At 39.6% G+C, this 22,336-nt stretch overlaps 1 protein-coding gene across 1 annotated transcript; it reads left to right on the top strand.

Moving 5' to 3' along the window:
* The first annotated feature begins 7,270 nt into the window (after positions 1-7,270).
* On the top strand, positions 7,271-22,007 carry LOC120528447 (gastrula zinc finger protein XlCGF7.1-like). Its single transcript, XM_039752609.1, has 2 exons — positions 7,271-7,615; positions 17,694-22,007. The coding sequence occupies exons 1-2, from the start codon at positions 7,612-7,614 to the stop codon at positions 18,599-18,601; spliced, it is 912 nt and encodes a 303-aa protein (XP_039608543.1). The 5' UTR covers positions 7,271-7,611; the 3' UTR covers positions 18,602-22,007.
* Positions 22,008-22,336: the final 329 nt, after the last annotated feature.

Genomic DNA, 22,336 nt, shown 5'->3' with positions numbered 1-22,336 from the left:
TGCATCAAGACAATCCTGTCTCGGAGGTCTACAGACAATTCCTTTGACTTCATGCTTGGTTTGTGCTCTGACATGAACTGTCAACTGTGTGATCTTCTATAGACAGGTGTGTGCCTTTCCAAATAATGTCACATCAACTGAATTTACCACAGGTGGACTCCAATTAAGCTGCAGAAACATCACAAGGATGAATAGGGGAAACAGGATGCACCTGAGCTCAATTTTGAGCTTCATGGCAAATGCTGTGGTTACTTATGTACATGTGCTTTCTCAATTTTTTTTTTATTTTTAATAAATTTGCAAAATCTCAAGTAACTTTTTTTCACGTTGTCATTATGGAGTGCTGTGTGTAGAATTCTGAGGAAAAAAAAGAATTTAATCCATTTTGGAATAAGGCTGTAACATAACAAAATGTGGAAAAAGTGTTGCGCTGTGAATACTTTCCGGGTGCACTGTAAGTTTTGGGTTCTGAACTGTTCGGGGCTCAATCTAATTAGGTCGAACTGGGATGAGTCCGTGTTGTTGTTTTATTGTAATAAAGCTATAAACTCTGTTTGCCTCTCCTAAGTCCCAATAGCCTTCATTTCAGGTAAAAAAGCCTTGTGGTGACAATTTTTCGCTACGACAGGTGTCGAACTGAATTTGTATTGTAGATAAACATAACATAAACTACTAACATGCATATAAATGTGTCTTTTCGTTTCTGATCGCTAGACGACACTTCCATCTTGGGAAAATTCGCTATAAACAGTTTCAGCCAATCAGCGCATTCCAAACACGCAGCAGAATAGCACGGGTCTTTATTTTTGGTGGCGCGGTCTTTTTGTTTCCTTTTCTTATATTGAGTTATTAATATTATTAATTATCATTTCTCAGTGTCACATATTATTCGTTACTACTCACGAGTCCCACTTCAGCGAGATTCTGTTTTATATTCTGTATATGCAAACATTTTAAACGGAGCGTTTATTGAACTGATTATAGCAGACTTGTCATCTTCTTAAAATGACTTTATTTATATGATATTGACAACTCATCATAATATCAGAAATCAAGGAGGCTGTGAGTTTCATCGACTGCGCTGTTTCTTTGTTTTCATGACATCGCGTCAGTAGAGAGTGCGTGACGTTAACAATGCATTGTGTCCTAAATGACAACGCACACGCTTTGTGATAAAAGGCCAATGTGTCTCAGTTTGTTCATTAATATATTTTTACAGTGTCTTTTCATCAGAATTATTAAATATATTACTCATATTCATTCCCCATGTAGATATATAACGTTTGGTGAGAAAAAATAAAAGAGTAACAACACATATAATAGTTATGTTGCAGTGTTTATAATTAACAAATCTCATCGTTTATCTGGAATGTTCTACTTTGTATTTTTACGTTTGACAATGGAATGCTTCAGTGTACAGTCGATTTATTTCACTTCTGAAGGTGTACATTGTCGGTATTCTCCATTGCATTTGCCCCCCGAGTGTAACGCGTGCCAGTGTAAGTGAGGGGCGGCAGAAGAGCTCACGTAACTGGAGACAAGGCACCTCCTCACCCTGATACCATGCAGGCTCTTCTCATAAATATTACCGCCTTGAGCTTTGTCTCATTATTATTATTATTATTATTATTATTATTATTATTATTATTATTATTATTATTATTATTATTATTGAACACGTATGTAGAGGAAATGTGTGTCTTATTTTATGTGTGTGACAACATGGACGGTAAAGCCCTGAATGAAACTCAGTGTTGATGCTTTGGGTAACACGACAGGTGAGGAGCAGAGAACGTTAAACGTGTCAGTGACTGCGGGGGATTGTGGGACTGAAGATGGTTTAAGAAAACAGAAACGACAAAAGCTTCGTCTGTCAAGAATTCTATTTACATCAATGATTTACTCTGTTGTGCTGCACTTCGGAAGATTACTTATTTACCCCCCTTTTAAAAAATGAATTCACAAGGTAAGGATGTCGCTGACAAAGTCGGATGTTTTTTTGAAAGTTTGGCTCCAGATGTGCATATTCAGCTGCTCCTTCTTCTCAGTACTTGAGTGATCTTTATGTTCACCTCTCGATGAATTCGCAAAGTTTCTTTACAACTTTTTTGTCTCATTAACGCAGAAATCCCGAGGCTTTCCTAAAATTGCAGAAGACACTGTCGATTGCACTGATTCTGTTTTAAAGACAGTTGTGATTAGTTATGCAGAGCTCGCTTTTACTCACATTGCTTTTTGGAAATCAATAATACAAATCAGCTACAGATCTGGGGATCACTGAATAGTAAAAACGTTTAATGAGGAGTGTCGTGCGCAGATACAAGTCGGCTTTGGTGAAGCGTTTCTTAGCCTCTCTGATATGATCGACATGAGGTAGAAGAGACGCGATTGTTATAATACGTGCTACCTTACGCAAAATATGCTTATTAATTTGTTACAGATTCTAGATGGACACGATTCTACACCAAGTAACGAGGTGCCCCATGTGTATCATTCATAATGTCAGCTAAACGTATTTGTTAACTTAAAGACACGTACTATATAACTCTTTTTAAAAAGTATTTTTTTAACTTTAGGCAGAGATCATCGAACCTCCACTAGGATTTAAACTCGCGTCAGCATACTTTACAGATGCAGTAGGGCCAACTGCTCCTACGCTTTGCGCCAAAGCTGTTCAGTAGATGAGGGGGCTGAGCAAATCGGCAGCTGACTGCGCAGATATTAGTGACGTCATGACGCTAGCGTGCCTGAAAATCATGTGACAGGCGCATTTCAAACAAGCATCATAGCGGTGCTTCGTTCGAAAGCTCGGCAAGTCAGTATTCAGCAGCACCTCACTAGTTTGCTCTTATGAGACCCTCGTGCTCCGATTTCTTCAGGACCATAAGATAAAGCAAAGGTGCGGAAGGTGAGACAAAGTCGAACGTGTGTTTCACGTACGGGTGGGAATGCCAGCAGTGAGGAAGATCGCGACATGATGAGAGGCTTTAACTTTAAGGAGGTGCCAGACGCCACGTGGTTCGCTTGTAACTGCTGGGGATTGAGCGCTACGTGGAGGCGGCGGCACAGCAAATCGCACCTTAATGAGTTTATTGTGGATGACGGGGGTCGCGCACTTTTTGGCTGCTGCTACGTTAATTTATTTTCCATTCGGTGTCCCGTGAAATGCAATTGTACATCTGACTTGAAGGAGGCGCGTTAAGTAGGGATTGCTTCTGCTCTATTCGCGCTCGTGCACTTTTCCGCGCCGCGTCTCCTGTTGATTTTGCGCATGCGCAGAACTGTGCTGTGCATCGGGCACGCGCTTGTTCAGCCGCTCGCTCCCGCACGGCCCCGTCGTTCATTTCTGATTTTTCTCGAGCTCTGCGTGTTTTTTGTGTTTTTTTTCTTATTTCTCAAAAGCCGTCAACGGCAAACTTTGTTAAAGTGGCGTCGCACGATGTAACTTTACAGGGCGCGTGCAGGTTTCATTTACAGCAGTTTGTCTCATACTGAGACCTGTTAGAAATAATGTTAATAATTTTATTTTTTGGTATTTTCTTATCGGGAAAGATGCTCGTGCGGTTTCACTGTAACAGGGAAACTTTGATTTGTTTAATGGGAAATAAAAAATGCAAACATTACACAAGCCAGTGCTGCTGGAGGGATACAGTAAAATCTACAGCTGACATGGCATTACAAGTACATTTTAGTGATATTTGAAACGGTGTTGTTTTATTTAATGTCTTTTATCATTTGCGGCTACTTTCAGTATTTCTATGTACTTTTATTCTTTTGCTTACTAGAGATGGCCGTGTTAAATAAAGAACAGGACTGAAGCCAGGGTAGTGGTGAACTCATCAGGACTGTTTACATATGAAGCCATAAAAATCTCAACACTGCGGAGCTCAAGATCAGCAGAGCCGCGAATCGACTATTATGGGCTGGAGCTCAACTGTCTGTCCTCATTGTTTAAAGTGGCAGTGCCGCCTCAGAGACCTCGGTGAACAGATTCTGATGCCCATGTTGGTGAATCCCTGTTGAGCCCACTCCTGTCTTGCCCCTCAGACCCTCGTGCCACCTGGTGGTCTTTAGTTACGATTCCTGCTGAAGTCTCTTTTTAAAGGGCATATCCATCTTGTGGTTTTCCACCTCCTCAGATGCTCCATTTCTTTCCCAGCTGCTTATCTCTTCCTGCTTTGCTGACTCAGCTGATATCTCCATGATTTCCACACACAAGTCCCATAGTTGCAGTTCATTAGTTTCTGGTTCAACTTGCAGATTATCCACACTTGATGTGTCAACAGTGCTGTCAGGATCAGTAAACTCTGAATTATACCAATTTCTGCTTTGCCAGCCCAATCTAATACTTTATCTGTATGTCACCATCTCTGTCCACATATCTCACATTTTGCCCCTTTTATAGACAAACACAACTCCATCTTAACCTGTGAGTTTGCTCAACTTCAACATCGACATCTTCTACTGGGCCTGAAGAGTTTAGAATCTCCTTCTCATCTCCAGTGTCTTCATTATCAGATGTAGTGTTAGATAAATCTCTCTCTTCATCTCTCTCACTGCTGGTGGTACGTCAATTGTCACCTTTACCGTTGACTTTACGTAGTCTAGAATGGTGGGCCCTTCCAAGAGCACCTCCACGTCTGACACATTTCACAACTCCATTCTGTCCAATGACAACTGCAGGTCTCTTCCATTCTGCACAGTCCACGCTTTGTCATCCACTTTGTCTCCGATTTATCATTTTCAGAATTAACCTGTCTCTGGAGTGCTCTCCGTATTCGCTCTGAACACTCGGCTTCAGTACATTGTGTGCACAATTATTAGGCAAGTGAGTATTTTGAGCATATCATCATTTTTATTTATGTATTCCAACTCTAAGCTGTATAAACTTGAATACTTATTGGATTTAAGCATATCAGGTGATGTGTATTTGAGTAATGAGTAAGGATGTGGCCTAAGGAGATCAACACTCTTTATCAAGGTGTGCATAATTATTAGGCAGCGTGTTTTCCTCAGACAAAATGAGCCAAAAAAGATATTTAACTGACACTAAAAAGTCAAATTGTAAAAAGTCCTTCAGGGGGATTCAGTACTCTTGAAATTGCTCAGATATTGGGGCGTGATCACAGAACCATCAAACATTTTGGTGCAAATAGTCAACAGGGCTACAAGAAATGTGTGTTTTGGGAAAGAAGCAAAATAACTGCCAAAGATTTGAGAAGAATCAAACGTGGAGTTACTAGGAACCCATTATCCTCCAGTGCTGTCATATTCCAGAACTGCAACCTACATGAAGTGCCCAGAAGTACAAGGTTTTCAGTGCTCAGAGACATGGCCAAGGTCAGGCAAGGCTGAAACCCAACCACAACTGAACAAGACACATAAGCTGAAACATCAAAACTGGGCCTAGAAATATGTGAAGACAGATTTTTCAAAGGTTTTATGGACTCGTGATATGAGAGTGACGCTTGAAGGAGCAGATGGATGGGCCCATGGCTGGATCAGTAACAGACACAGAGCTCCACCTCGACTCATACACCAGTAAGATGAAGGTGGGGCACTGGTATGGTCTGATGTTATTAAAGATGAGCTAGAAGACCATGATTTTTATGCAGTACAATGCTCCATCACATGCAACAAAGCATCCCACTGTGTGGCTAGCCAGTAAAGGCCTTAAAGATAAAAGAAAAATGACATGGCCCCTTTCCTCACCTGACCTAAAGCCCTTCTTAAATGGCAGATTTACGGGGAAGGAAAATGGAACACCTCTCTGAACGGCGTCTGGGAGAGGCTGTGGTGACTGCTGCACAAAAATTTGTAAACTGATCAAGAAACTGGCAGACTCCATGAATGGAAGGCTTATGACTTATTGAAAAGAAGGATGGCCATATTGGTCACTCATTATTTATTTATTTTTTAAATGTCAGAAACATTTATTTGTAAATGTTGAGTTCTTTATTATTCTCACTTTAGTAGATGAAAACAAGTAAGATGAGAAAATGTTCGTTTCTCCTTTAGATGCATAATAATTCTGTACACTAATAGTTGCCTAATAATTGCACACACATATATATCCCTCTGAGAATGTTCACACTCACATTTCCTTTGTAAAACATTCTAGTTACAGGTTTATTAACATTTTGGATTGACTGATGGCACTGTATTTGTTCAGTATTAAAATGAATCCTTAAAAATACAATTTTCTTAATTGTGCACACAGTGTAAATGCTCTTCTTGGAGTGTGCAGCGCTGGAATATGTGCTTCACTGACACACTCCTAGTGGTGCCTTCTAGGGCGGGTGGTCTGTCCACGAGAACACAAGGAAGATTTGGATTTCGGCCAAAAACCGGCTGATATGAGCTGTACCCATAAATATTGTGCATGGTATTCTTTACCATTAGTGCCCCGTGGCGCTAATCTGGCACTAACCAGTCACATCCAGTATTCTTTATCACTTTCTGTATAATTTCTGCGAGTGTCTGATTATGTCTCTCACGTAGTCCATTACCCCAGGGACTGTATGCAGCGGTGGTCTTTGTTTCAGTGTTAAAATTCTCCACCATTTCTCTGATTCCCCACCATTATCAGTAAGTACTTTCTGAGGAGCTCCATGAACTGTTATCTGAGAACGAATGAATGAATTGTTTCACAATTTCTGATGGTCTCTTTGTCTTTACAACACTTTCTTCACTGAAATGTGTGAATGTGTCAATGATGTGAAGACCCAGTACTCCTTTTTGACGTTCATGTCAGTCTATCGCCAACAAAGCCCTAAATATGACGGCTTTAATAGACCTGCCATTGCTGTGTCCAAACATAATGGTGCCGTGTAGATAAAGTGTTGTCATATCTACATGGTGGTACTGAAATGTATGCAAATCCCCTTTAACGAAGGTCTGCAGTGCACTTTGATCACATCTGAATTGCTTGATTTGTAATTTTAAACTGTGAGACAGAGGAGGAAATCAAGAAAAATGTGTCTTTGAACCAAACCTCATGGAGGGCACTGTGACCCTGAAGTGTGCTCATTATTTCCACTGACTTTATGAAGTTAAATCTTCCACTTTTATTTTCACAGGGCTTTCCCATTTCACATGTCCATACACTGAGGTGTCTAATGGCCTCCAGCCCAGAGCTGTCCATGTGAGAAGTGAATCTGAGAAGGGCAGACACTTAGAGAGAAGAGTTTCCCACAGAGCATGGCCTCTGCCAAAGAAGATGGCGTGGATGAAAGAACGGTGGATATTAAAGAAGAGGACTTTGAGCGGCTCACACCAGAGGATGTGTGTGTGAAGCTGGAGGATCATGAAGAAAGAATTTCAGTTTTTAAAGAGGAAGAGGAGTGCAAGGAGGTGACTGCTGCCAGTAAAGCTGGGGTTTGGAATGACTTTTCCATTGGTCTTGAACTTCAAAAGTATGAAACTGAGGATATTTTCAAACAAGATGCCTGTGAAGAATCTCCATTCAGTTTACAGCCCTGGTCCACCAATACGGGACGACTGGCTACACAGGAGAATTCTGCAGAGCTGAAATCAGAGTTATCAGAGTCTGAAGAGAAAATCACCGAGGGAAATGAGAGAGAAGGAGAAGAGTCATCTGGGAGTGTTGGAATGAGTGAGTAATGTGATCTATACTAATAAAAGGCAAAGCCCTCACTCACTCTCACTAATTCTCCAACTTCCCGTGTAGGTAGAAGGCTGAAATTTGGCACGCTCATTCCTTATAGCTTACTTACAAAAGTAAATTCTACGCCTAATGGTCATAACTGGAACCTATTTTTATCCATATATTGTAATAGACTGCAGCTCGATGGCCGTGGGAGGCGGAGTTGTGTCTCGCATCATCACGCCTCCCACATAATCACGTGAACTTACTGTGAATGTAGTACGTAGAAAACAAGGAAGAGCTCCAAGAGCGCTGAAGAAAAAACGAATTACACAATTGAGAAGGCAGCAAAAGAATATGAAACGAATGATGCATACAAGCATATTCATAAGTGCATCTACTGCGGAAACAAAGCACGGTGTAAACCGTAAGTTTAAATTAAACACGCTTCTGCTGCCGTTTGTCATGCCTACGACGAATACCATATTCGTGAGATACAAGTTTATTGAGAAGACACAAGGTTTTTTTTTTTTTATTTATTAATTTTATTACAATTCATACATAGCAATCAAGTTTTTACAAAAAAAATTATGTTAAGAACAGATCGATCCCCACCCCTGAGAGAGAGAGCAAGCCAAACGGTGTAAAATTTAAGGCTTGTAAAATACCTAAATTAATAAATTCTCTGTGCTTTATAAACTTATTTTAAAATATTACTGATTAGATCCTGCCATGTTTTGAAAAAGTCTGTACAGATCCTCTAACTGAGTATTTGATTTTTTCCAATTTCAAATAATTTAACACATCGGTTTCCCACTGACTTAAAAGAGGAGAGTTTGGGTTCTTCCAGTTTATCAGAATAAGTCTGCGTGCCAACAGTGTAGTGAATGCCATCACAATTTGTTTGTCCTTCTCCACTTTAAGCCCCTTTTGGAAGAACCCCAAACACAGCTGTTAATGGGTTAGGAGGGATTGTGAGTCCAAGGCTGTCTGAGAGGTAATTAAAAATTTTTGTCCAGAATAATGTTAATTTGGTGCAGGCCCAGAACATGTGACCCAGTGAGGCTGGGGCTTGGTTGCAACGTTCGCAGGTTGGATCATGCCCTGGAAACATTTTGGAGAGTTTTAGTCGAGACAGATGTGCTCGATATATAATTTTGAGTTGTATAATTGTATGCTTTGCATATGGAGCTTGAGTGAATTCTCTGCATTGCTACTTTCCACTCCTTTTCTGATATATTAATTGAGAGATCTTTTTCCCAGTGTCCTCTTGGATCTTTGAAAGGAAGGGATTGTAAAATGATTTTATATATTGTAGAGATGGAGTCTAACTCCTTGAAATTGAGCAATATTTTTCCAGCGTGGATGAGGGTGCAAGATGAGGAAAATCTGGAAGGTTCTGTTTAACAAAGTTCCTGATTTGAAGATAGTGAAAGAAATGTGTAGCTGGAATGTTAAATTTGGAATGTAATTGTTCATAGGATGCAAAGACGTTGTCTATATAAAGATCTCTAAGCAAGTTAATTCCAAATTTTTCCAGATATTAAAACTGCATATGTTTGTGAAGGTTGAAAGAGGTGGTTCTCTTGCAGGGTGCCACAGAAGAAGCTTCTCCGTCTTAAAATGCTTTCTACATTGGTTCCAGATTCTAAGTGAGTGGAACACAATTGGGTTATTAGTGTATTGCCGATAATGTGTTTATTGGAGCACAGAGCAAGGAATACAAAGAAGTACTGTAGGATTTTACTTCTATTGCGGTCCATGCCTGTGTATGTTCTTCTATTTGTGTCCAGGTTCTTATCGACTGTATATTTGCCGCCCAGTAATAAAACTGGAAGTTAGGTAGAGCCATGCCGCCTTCTGCCTTTTGTCTTTGTAGGGTCGCTCTTTTGATGCGTGGATGTTTTGAATTCCAAATAAATGAGGTTATTGTTGAATCTAATTGCTTAAAGAATGATTTATTAATGTATATTGGATGTTTTGAAATAAAAAGGAGCTTAGGAAGAATATTCATCTTAACAGTGTTAATTCTTCCAGCTAGTGTGAGATGAAGGGTTGACCATCTATGCAAGTCTTGTTTAATTTTTTCCATGCAGACGCAAATTTTGTTGATAAAGAGCTTTATGTTTACTTGTGATGTTTACCCCTAGGTATTTAAACTGTTCTGCAATGATAAAAGGTAGGGTGTCTAATCTAATATTATATGCTTGAGAATTCACTGGAAAGAGTACACTTTTATTCAGATTAATTCTGAGACCAGAGAGCTTTTGAAATTCTGTGAGTGCTGCTAAGACTGCAGGCACAGAATTTTCTGGGTCCGATATATACAGTACCATGTCATCTGCATATAATGAGATTTTCTGTTCCAGTCCTTCTCTGCTAATCCCCTTTATCTGATCAGTATTTCGACAATGTATTGCCAGTGGTTCAATGGCAATTGCAAACAGCAGCGGTGACAAGGGCATCCTTGTCTTGTGCCACGTTCTAGTTTAAAGTAGTCTGAGCAAATGTTATTGATGCAAACTGAAGCTTCTGGGTTAGTATACAGTAATTTAATCCATGCACAAATGTTCGGGCCAAACCCAAACTTCTCCAAAATAGTAAAAGAGTATTTCCATTCAATCATGTCGAATGCTTTTTCTGCATCCAATGATAATAATATTTCTGGGGTGTTTGATTTAGTTGGTGAGTATATTACATTAAACAGGCGTCAAGATTTGAAGATAAGTGTCGGCCCCTAATAAATCCAGTTTGGTCTTGTGATATTACGAGGGAGCACTTTCTCCATCCTTCTAGCTATGATTTTAGAGAGTATTTTAACGTCGTTATTCAGAAGTGAAATTGGTCTGTATGATGCACATTGTAATAAGTCCTTATTTTGTTTTGGAAAGACAGTGATTAGTGCTTGGCGAAAGGTTTGTGGAAGAGATTGGTTATCTCTGGCTTCTGTAAATGTTGCTAATAGGAGGGAGCTAGCTGAGCGGAGAATTTCTTGTAAAACTCTGCAGGGTAGCCATCAGGGCCTGCTGCTTTTCCACCTTGGAGTGACTTTATAGCATCTAGTAATTCTGATAATGCCAGAGGTTTATCAAGTTCCTCCACACTAAAAGCGTCAATTTGTGGTATCTGTAATGTATCCAGAAATGCATTAGATTGTATATTGTCTTCTTTAAACTCAGTAGTATATAGGGATTTATAGTAGTCTCTAAAAGTGTGCATTATATTTTTGTGTTCATGATTTTATCTCCGTTCGTGTTAGTGATTTCCGAGATTGCGTTGTGCATCTTGCTTGTGAATTTGTTGCTAAAAGCTTATTAGCTTTCTCCATGTTCATAATAATGATGTCTGGATTTGTAAATTAGTTGTTCAGTTTCTTTAGTTGTCAAGAGGTTTAATTCTGAATGTAGAGCCTGCCTCCTCTTATGTAGAGTCTCGCTTGGTAGTCTGGCATGTTCTTCATCTATTTTAGTAATTTCGCTTTTATCTCTGCTACTTTCTTCGCTTGGATTTATTTCTGTGGGAAGGATATGAGATAATCTGTCCTCTTAAGAAGGCCTTAAGAGTTTCCCAGAGTATTCCTGCAGAGATCTCAGGGGATGTATTTGTCTCTAGAAAGAATTTGATTTGTTTGGATATAAATTCAGTACAATTTCGTCAGCTAATAGAAGCGGTTGAGGCCATCTGCGGGTGAGTGTATGGGGCTTAGTAATTTCAGCTCTAAGATCATAGGAGCATGGTCCGAAATAACAATAGCATCGTATTTACAAGATTTAATCTTAGGCAAGAAGTTATTATCTATAAAGAAGTAATCAATCCTTGAGTAGCAATGATGTACTGGTGAGTAGAAAGAATATGTTCTTGAATTTGGGTTTAAAAACCTCCAGGGATCTGATAAGTTGTGATCAGTTATAAACTTTGTAGTTATCTTTGCTGTTAGTTGCCGTTCCCCCTGTGGAGGAAGTCTTATCTAAAAGTGGATTTAAAACACAATTAAAGTCCCCAGCCATTATAACTTTATGAGTGTTCAGATTGGGAATGGATGCAAATAAATTTTGTATAAATTCCTTATCATCAACATTAGGTGCATAAACATTTATCAAAATCATTTTACAGTTAGATAAGTCTCCCATGACCATCACATATCTCCCTTCAGGATCCAATACTACATCTGATGCTACAAATGGTACTGTTCTATGTATGAGAATTCCCACCCTCTAGTTTTCTTTGTAAAAGTAGAATGGAACATTTGGCCAGTCCAGTCTTTTTGCAGCCGGAACTGATCCTTGCTTAGTAAGTGGGTTTCCTGTAAAAATACTATTTTAGCATTTAGACCTGTTAGGTGAGAAAGTACTTTCTTTCTCTTTAATTCGTGATTCAGGCCTTTAACATTCCAGCTTACGAAGTTAACTGTCCCATCATGGAGACACTGATTCTGAGTTTTTGATGTCATTTTATAGTCTTAACTGGAAGTGAAATAGTTTAGGTCTTAATTTCCTATTCCCCAAGAGTTGTTGCCATGCAGCTTATTATTACGTTGATAGTTATAATTATAAAGATTGAGATGATAGATTAGGTATAGATCAAGCCTGCTCTCTTTCTCTCCCCCCCTTAACCCCCTACCCTCCCTTTTGCCTCCCCAAGTGAGGCTAAAACCCACTTCACGCAGTCCCAGTCCTCTGACATACCCAGAGACAGAGCACGTCCAAAGCACAACAAGCCCCCATGCAGTGGCGCTTTAGGTTAAAAGATAGAGATATCTGTTACCAATATAGTCTTTAAAAGAGAAAAAAAAAAAAAGAATTTTGCACTTAAAATATATATATAGTCTTCAGCAATTTTAGTGCATTAAGATGATACCCCAGATAATAAACCCGGGTGATGGTGTTAAAGATGTGTCCAGAATAAGCATAACAAGTCTTAATGCAGTAATAGCAATAACAGTAAACCAAGGGTATGATATTGAACAGTCTCATTTAGGGTACACATGAAATAATTAGAAAAGAAAAAGAAAAAGAAAAAAAAAAGGAGGAAAAGTAATTAAGCACAATAAAACATAAACATAAGCCCTAGTAATACTAAGTAATAATGAGAATATATGAGAATATATGCTGATAAAAAACCCGTATTTTAAAACAAATAGATCAGACAGTAGATTATTAATCCTAGCTTTATCATTTACCGCCATGACTCACTATTATGTATCAGAATAGTCCCGGGATCAGCTTTCTTAATTCATTTTCTGCTTCTTCCTTGCTAGTGAAGACATAGAATTGACCCTGCCATTCCATTTGACACTGGCTTGCCGAAGCTGCTGTTTATTATTATAGAAGGCTGCACGTTTAATAGCTGTTGCTGGAGAGAAGTCAGGGAAGATACGAATGTGGTTATTTTCATATATAATATCTTCCTTGTTTCTGAGGAGTGCCATCACCTCTAGCTTAAATGATAATCGTTCAAAATGAACTATAAAAGATCTTGGTCGGGGTCTGACGGTGTTTGATCCGCGTGCTGTAAGGCTGCTATCTCAGATTCTGCTTTAAAGTCGCCCCGATTATTTTAGAAAAAAGTTCAGCTGCGAATTTCACAGGGTTTGAACTTTCTCAATTCTCTGGCAGACCTTCAATTCTGACATTATACCTTCTACTCCCATCTTCTAAAGCAGCCAGTCTGTCTCCAAGTTTTTCTCAGAGTTTTTTACATTCGGAACTGACATTTACTGGTCTTTCTTCGGCACTGGCAGCTAAATGTTCGTCCATTTCGATCCGATTCGTCAATGTCTTCTTAAGATGCTCCAATTGATCAGCAAGCGTTTTTCTGAATGCGCTCTTCAATTTTACCCAACACCTGTCGAAGCTCAAGTTGTACCTCTTGACGCAGCCTTTCATTTGCCTGTAGGAATTCCTGTCGCAGCCATTCATTGGCCTGTTTCATCTCCTGTTTCAATTCCTGTTTCAGTCTCTCAAGTGCCTTTGCCGTTGCTTTCTCATTGGCCTTCTCGCTTTTCTTTATATCTTGCATGAGCTCAGTGGGCAACACTTTCAGTTCAGATAGCTCAATTGTGCCTTCTTGTACCGTAGATGAAGCAGCATACTTTGCTGAAACCGGTGTCCCTGCTGCTCCAGGCTCGCGTAATTGCGTAACTGAAGCCGCGGACTTCCCGGCCCTTTCCAGTTTCAGGTAATCTCCAATCGGCGAGCAATCCACATCTGCACTCACGATCACACCTTCGCTCCCCTTTTCGCTCTCAGCCGGCGACGATGTAGCGGACCGTGGTCCCGAGGAGTCTGTGCTTTCGCCCATCTGATCCAGGTCTGTCTCTGATAGGCCGTATCTTGAACTGGGGCTTGCTGATCGCAGCTTGGATGTAGCTTTAGTTTTCGATTCTTTCGAACCCCCCTTCTTGTTGGCCATGTTTATATGTGCTTACATATACTGTAGTAGTCCCTTTCGGGTTGAATAAATACAGGATATCTCAGAAAAATAACAAATAATATGAAAAATAGCACCACTGCTAGCGGAGCTCCACTTCAGACGTCCATCTCTCACATCGGACAAGACCAAAAAAAAGACACGAGGTATTAACGAGACTTTGGATCACTTTGCAACGGAGTTAAAATTACTGTAGCAAGAAACTTTTAAGTGCCGGTTCTTAGCTAACATTAAATAAAGCCGTGGACATCGCAAGATCACACAAGAGAGCGGCTCACGTGAACTGACTCAATGCAGTATGAGTGATCACTTCGATGAATCAAACCGGTTCAAAAAACAAATTACACAATTGACAAGGTAGGAAAAGAATATGAAGCGAGTGACGCATACAAGCATATTCATGAGTGCAGCTACTTCGGAAACAAAGCACGGTGTAAACCTAAAGTTTAAATTAAGTTCATAGACATGCTGCCACTAGCGTTTGTCATGCCCATGACTAATACGATATTCGCGAGATAAAAGTTTAAGGAGAGGACGCAGGGTATAAACGAGAGTTTTGATCACTTTGTAACTAAGTTAAAATTGCTGGTGAAGGACTGTGCTTATGCAAATTCCGAGTGACTGTGTTTGTGGAGGGAGTAACAGTTAAGGTGGGTGGGGGAGTCACGTCATCATCTCCCCTCCCATTCACCTCATTTCGCTCTGAGCTGAGCTCCACAGCTAACGCAGTCCTGCGGAAGCAACTTCATCACGCTGCCACCAAATACTCACTGAAAAATCCAAAAGTTAATACACACGCTATCTCTAGAGTTTCTCCACACTCTGAATATATTCCTCGCATCCCCGTTATACCCTCTGATCTCCCATTTCAATTCAAATGCCTCCAATTTCCAGTAAGGCTCTGCTTCGCGATGACAATTAATAAGTCTCAGGGACAGACCCTACAAAAAGGTTGCCATTGATTTCAGGCAAGATTGCTTTTCTCCTTTTCTCCTTCTGTCTCTCACAGTCACATCGGGTCAGTTTGGATTCACCACTCCACTTCACCTGCATGTTTTTGGGGATGAGGGGAAGAACCAGAATAACCACAAACGTCATTCTGAACCCCTATGTAGAACAACTGTGGACAGGATTTGACCCCAGGACACTTGAAAACCCATTCCATTCTATTAGGACATGCTGATATCAATAATAATAATACAGTTTTCTTTTTTTTTTAAATAATAAATGTAATTTTAGCCATGCATAAACTTCACATTCCATAATAAAGTACTACTGTATACAGCATACACAAAGAACATTTACCCATAATGCACACATAATGGAACAAAAACAAGCTGAGCAAAACAAAATCCATGTATTAATCATACTTCACATTTCTAATCGGATAAAATGTTCAATTACATATTTGTAGTCATCTGTTATGACAAGAAGAAAACTAGACAGTCTTGGTGAACACTTCAGGTTCTTATCTAAGAATATAAGCATCTCTGCATGTTCTGAGGACAGTCTGGTCCTCTTGTCATCCACGACGTGTGCTGCTATACTGAACAGACCCTCGCTGTACCCACTTGTATAAGGATGGCACAGGTAGGACGATGACTTTTATTGGTCCTCCAGAAAGCCAGTGGCCCAGCATCTCTTGTGGTATGAGGTTCACAGAGATAAAGATTCACCTCTGATGCTGCTGACTCAAATATCATTTTTATCTTTATTGACAATTTCTTCATGCATTCTGCAGTTCTGTTGTCGGGGAGTTTCTTTGGATCTCTCGGCTGTCACCTGTCGCTCTGAGTGCATCTGTGTGGTCAAGAAACCGGCACTAAGCAGTTTATGTGTTTGAGATTTGCAATCGTCTGTGAAATACGTGTCCTTGTACCATTGTTTAATGTAGGGAAAAATATCTTTATATTTATGTACCAGCTCAGTAAAACTCTGCATACCTTTCCTCCCATCTACCTACACATTCACTGAAAGGCTAATCAAAGGGATTTTAGTCAAAATGGCTAATGCCGGGTTAATTAATTATACAAATAAATCAGTCAACAAACACTCACTGGCAGATGGAATTATGGCTGTAAATCAGTGGTTCTCAATGTCGGTCCTGGGGACCCCCTCTCGCTGCAGGTTTTTGTTCCAACCAGCTTCTGTTTTTAATTGAACTCCTGGGCTAATTAAGTGAACTGATATTTCCCAAGTTCTGTGTTTAAGTAACAGTATATTAATTAGAAAACTAAGTTTGCCAAAAATATATATATATATTAAAATGTACCAAGCAGTTATATAGGAATAATGTATTTTTTTTCTTTTTAACAGTATTTTCATCTTGATTTTAATTTCTAGGTGTTCTAATTGTTTAATTAATCCATTATTTACTAATCAGTGGGTCTGACTCTAAAGTAGCTGCAGCCTTTGATTATTCAGTATTGTTTGCCTGGGTGTCTGCTCTGCTCGTTTTAAGTTGTCATCATTAAGATACAATGAAGGGGGAAAAACTGCACAGAGAAAGGGCAAAGTATAATGAAATCAACAAAAGAGAGTTAAGCATTTAAATCTAGAGCAAAAGCAGAAATATTTATAAATGTCTTTATAAATGTAAAAATCATGCTCCTATGTTTTTCTGAATGTCAAATAAAAGAAAAAAAAAAAAAACAGCTAATTAAATGAGATCAGTGCTATAAGGTGTTGCCACTGATTAGGAATCTGGTTGGAACAAAAACCTGCAGCCACAGGGGGTCCCCAGGACCGAGTTTGAGAAACACTGCTCTAAATGATCTACAAGGTGACATCTTCCAGACCTGAAAGTGGCTGGTTGTCCAGGCTTACGAATTCCACAGTTTTTGTTGTCACAGTAAGTCTTTGGCATTCTTGCTGTCAGTATTATAAAGTTGAGTTTTCTAAGTTCTGACATTATTGGACGCCAAGTGAGAGTAGGTGACTGAGTAGACTAAGCTTGCTGGTCACCTCAGCCTTTGAATAGCTCGTTCTTCACACCAGTCCCTTTGTGTTGACTTCTCAGATGCTGAATAAGGTTTTTATTGTTTAAAATGTTAGCAGAGAATCCTCCATGACACTTCTTTTTGCACATACAGTATATTACAAACCACAAATTAGTTATCTCTTGTAGGAAAGCAATTAAACTGTTAGACGGGCGAGGACGTGTTTCTGTATTTTGGTAATGTTGAAACTTTGTCTTGCTTGCTTTTTATCATTCAAGATCAGATGTTAAGATCAGCTAATTTGCTGATCATTGGTCAAGTCACTTGGAGTGAACATTGGCTGATTTTGATTTGTGATCAGTTGATCAGATCAGGCCTGTCTTTCACATGTGAGAGAAAGGTAGAGAAATTGAACAGACAGCAGCACACATGTAAAGAGCACATACGGAGTGGCCCGACCATAAACGGCACCTCAGGGTGAGGAAGGAACTCCAACCAATATGCCACCACTTTACTTGTACTGTATTACTGTTTATTTTAAAAGGCAGGTAGTGGTTAGGAATTTGGACATCAAACCCTGAAGTTGCAAGTCACATGACCTGTCTGTCCTCCAATTGGAAAAACAAGAGAAATGTAACCAATTGTGTCTCAAATGTTGTAAGTCACCTTGGATAAAGGTGTCAGTGGAAAATATCATTAAAATGTTTGTGTTATTTTAGATTTACAGAAGAATGGCAGCTTCTCTCCACCTTCATTTTGTGAGCCCTCTCTTCAGTACAAAGAGAAAGGTATGAAGAAATCAGCAAGAAGATCAGAGAACCTAACAGCAGCCTTTTTACTGTGCAGTTCTCTGCCTGCTTCTGGATTAACACAGACAGAAACCATCAGAACTGATCAACAGCAAGAGGAGAAAAAAATCCAAATTCATATTGGAGAAAAATGTTGTTTGGAATGTGGCAAACAATTCACACACAAAAGTTACCTTAATAAACATATGAAGATTCACACAGGAGAAAAACCTCATTGCTGTCCAGAATGTGGTAAGTCTTTCTTAAGGAGAAGCGGTCTTCAGAGGCACAGAATAATCCACACAGGAGAAAAACCTCATTGCTGTCCAGAATGTGGAAAATCATTCTCATGGAGAAGTGAACTTCAGTGGCACAAAACAATTCACACAGGAGAAAAACCTCATTGCTGTTCAGAATGTGGTAAGTCGTTCTTAAGGAGAAGCCACCTTCAGAACCACAGAAGAATCCACACAGGAGAAAAACCTCATTGTTGTCCAGAATGTGGTACATTGTTTTCAAGAAGAAGCAATCTTCAGAACCACAGAAGGATACACACTGGAGAAAAACCTCATTGCTGTCTAGAATGTGGTATGTTGTTCTCAATGAGAAGCAGTCTTCAGAGGCACAAAGTAATCCACACAGGAGAAAAACCTCATTGTTGTCCAGAATGTGGTACGTTGTTTTCAAGCAGAAGCAATCTTCAGAGCCACAGAAGGTTACACACTGGAGAAAAACCTCATTGCTGTTCAGAATGTGGTAAGTCGTTCTCAAGGAGAACCAGTCTTCAGAGGCACAGAAGATTCCACACAGGAGAAAAACCTCTTTATTGTGCAGAATGAGCCAAACAATTTTCTGACAAATGCAGTTTTCAAAGGCACACAGAAATTGATACTGGAGAGAAGCCATATTGCTATTCTCAATGTGGAAAAAGTTTTAAACATTAGCTCTTTTCAAGTAAACACACAAACTCCCACTAAAGCGAAAATGCAGTGTGTGTTCTGAATGTGACAAATGCTATACAAGTCAGAACGGTCTTTATCCACATGCCAAAATCCATACTGAAGAAAAATCTTATTGCTATTCTGAATGTGAGAAACGATTCTTATATTTAAGCACACTTCAGTCTCACATCAGAACAAATACTGTAGATAAACCTTATTATTTTCCTGAATATGATAAGCAGTTCTCACAACAAAGCACCATAAAAAGTCACATCAGACTTCACACCGGAGAGAAACCTCACCTTTGCTTGGATTGTGACAAACAATTCTCACACCTCAATTCTCTGTATAAGCATAAGTCATACTGGAGAGAAGCCTTACAGTTGTACTGAATGTGGAATGCGATTCTCATATAACAATTCTCTTCACAATCATATAATAAGTCATCCTGGTAAGAAACAAAGCTGTTCTGACTGTGGCAAGCTTTTCTCAGACACCACAAATCCTAAACATCACATTAGAATTCACTCTGGAGAGAAACCTTATTGCTGGCTAGAGTGTGGCAAACAATTCTCACTTCAAATCACACTTGGGTGCCACAGAAGGATCCACACTGCAGAGAAGCAGTACACCTGTGCTAAATTTGGTAAAGGGTACTCTTCCAGAAAAAGTTTTTGGAGACACACTCAGTCATACAGTATTGGAGTAAAGCCTGTCCCAGATGTGACAAATGATCTTTCCATTGGATCCTCAGGCAAAAAAACTGATGGAAAATCTTCTGAATGAGTTAAAGGACTCCAGTTTGAAGTAGTTAATAAGTATATTAGAATAGTGGAGAAAACACAGAAAATGGCAAACATATCCTAGTTGAAAGGTCACCTCAGAGCCACATATGAAATAACACTGGAATGAACACACAGTTCACAAACAGCAAGAATCTTCTTCAACAACTTAAAAGTGCAAGAAAAACCTCATTTTTGTCTTAAATGTGATTAACGCTTTTCAGCCAGCAGTGGCCTTCATCATCATAAATGACTGGCGTACTTGTGGTAAGCCTCTTAGCTGATGTGAATGTTGAAAGTGGTCCTCTTGTATCAGCCATCAACAGCAACACGTTAGATTTCATGAAGGATTTAGAAACTGTACTGGCCAGGATGTCAACCATACAGGAACTGATCATCTCTGCACCAGTGCTGTGACATAAGATGGTGAACAATACAAACACCAGACAACAGAATGAGGTAGCAACAGTACTGTGTGGTGATAACAACTTCAACTACAGAACACAACTGAAAAAGTTCAATGTAATAATGAAAAATAGGAGAAGTCAAATCAAATCCACAGTGCAGTGCCAACTACCAGGAGGTGCCACTGACAACAAAGAGAATATTTTTGTTTCGGAACTTTGGAGATGGGGCCTTATCTGAGTGGCAATGAACTTGTACAATCTCTGGGATGTCATCTGATGGCTGATGCCTGTGCAGACAGCCGTTGCTAAACCTAATAATGAAGAAGTCATTTAGTGACGTCAGTTGACAGCCAATGCTGTCCAATCAGATACTGGGGAGGGACAGTCGAGGAGGACAGGAGACTAAAAAGAGAGCAGTGACATGACAGACCAATGTAGAGGGGCTTTATAAGACTTTTACACTAATTTAGGTTATTTTTAAACAATAAGAGTCTTTACAAACCAAACACATTCATCAGCTGTGTGTCAAGGGTGAGTCCAAAAGTGGGAATTTAAGAAAATCGAAATACAAATAAAATGAAACCTTTAGGGTTCAAAGAGAAATGTTTAAGACCTGAAGAGGGAGTCACATCATGCTAGAGTTAGCAAGGGGGACCACAGTTTTGAAGAATATCAATTAAATTGTAGAAGGAATATTATTTAAAATAATACTTTTATGAGATATTGGATGCCTTAGTGAATGCAGAACACAATGAAAATGAAATGAACTGACTTTACTGTCTGACATATAAGAGAAAAAGAGAAGACAAAGCAGAAATACACAGGGATCTCTGCTGACCCAGCTGTCAATTTGATAAATTTACCTAAAAATATAATGGATGTTCCTTTGCTCCATGTCAGTATATCCTGGGGTGGTGTGTGAAGGACGCTGTATACTCCGAATGTTTTGGTTCAGGTTTCAGTTTGAGTTCAGCACTTTCTTCATATCGATACCCAAGACAACGTTTCTTCACGTCGAGACTACAAGCTGAAGGCCACAGGACCTCCAAAAACTCCAACATCAGTATGGATGATTAGAAAGCTCTGCTTGAGAGAGTGTCAACTACACAAAGCTTCAGCTTCATTTACTTGGCAAAACACTCCAAAAAGCATAAGTGGCCCCTTCTGTACCCCCAGCACTGAAGGTTAAATTTGACCCCTCACTACTTGGCGTTGGTTCACTCTGCTTGGACTTTCTGTATTTTGTAAGTTTATGTTTCATTTTTTGGTCGCACTGTTTTTACATTTCATTTCATTGATGTTCTCAAATGTGTGAGTATAGCTTGACTCTAACAAGGACTTATCTATAAAGGGCACATTGGCTATGAAGTGCAAGAAATCAGAAAAATATAAAAAGTGGAGCTCACAAAATGAAGAGGTGACATCGATGAATTACGCTCAGTGGCAGAGGTGACGTGGACAAAATCAGAAATGACAGCACGGAAAAGGCAGGAACTGACTGAAAACAAAAGAAGAAAGCTGATTGGTGGAAAGAACTGTCAGTCAATCCTGAGTGGACTGTTGAGGACAGCCGTGGCATGCAGACTTCAGAGTTCATGTATTTTTGATTTCAAATCTGTGACCATGTACTGAATAAGTCTGTTATATATTGGTTAGCATGTTCTGAAACTGTAACGTCATCACAAAGATCATACAAATACGTAATGTGGCATTTGTTATCCATCACTTTTGTTGATTTTTATGGCACCATTCATCAGCCCTGTATAGAGTGCCACTTCTAGATTGGCAACCCCACTGCACCCCGTAGCACAGTTGAGAAGGACAGACTTGTAAGACGAGAACAATGCCAGCTACCTTCCCTGGTCTTCATTCAGAAGGCGCACCTGTTAGCCGACATTTCATCAGCTTGCTTTCTGTGTTTCATCTGATAACCAGCACAGTTAATCAAAGATGAGTCAGGCCTGTTACAATGTGAACGTTCTTGACATTTTGTTTTGTTTCTTTCTGCTTCTTTACCTTGAGTTATTGGAGGCCTTGTACATTAGAGATTATTAATACATGAGCATTTGGTGTTAATAATGAATTGACAATTAATAAACTGTTTTTATTGCTAAATTATAAGTGTGGCCTGTTGCCGTTTTGTAGCTTTATCCTTCTTGACTGTGTTGCTTGGACGTGTTGCACTGCTGCCTCCCTAGAATTAAGTGCCACATCACCGACGCTCGGCCTCACACCCTTCATCACACGTGAGGCAGAATCCAAGATTTAAGATCCAACTGTTATTCAACTTCAGTGTGTGAGTATAAATTCAGGCTTATTCTCACTTTGACCACATTAATGGCTCAGCATCTAGATTTTGGAGACAGTATGTTGTCTGATTATCTGCTCCTGACAAATTTTGCTTTGTCTACGTTAAAAGTTTTGAGTGCAGGTTTTTGTGGCAT

The sequence above is a fragment of the Polypterus senegalus genome, chromosome 4 (assembly GCF_016835505.1).
Source record: "Polypterus senegalus isolate Bchr_013 chromosome 4, ASM1683550v1, whole genome shotgun sequence".
Taxonomy (NCBI): domain Eukaryota; kingdom Metazoa; phylum Chordata; class Cladistia; order Polypteriformes; family Polypteridae; genus Polypterus; species Polypterus senegalus.
This window is presented reverse-complemented; position numbering and strand designations above follow the sequence as displayed.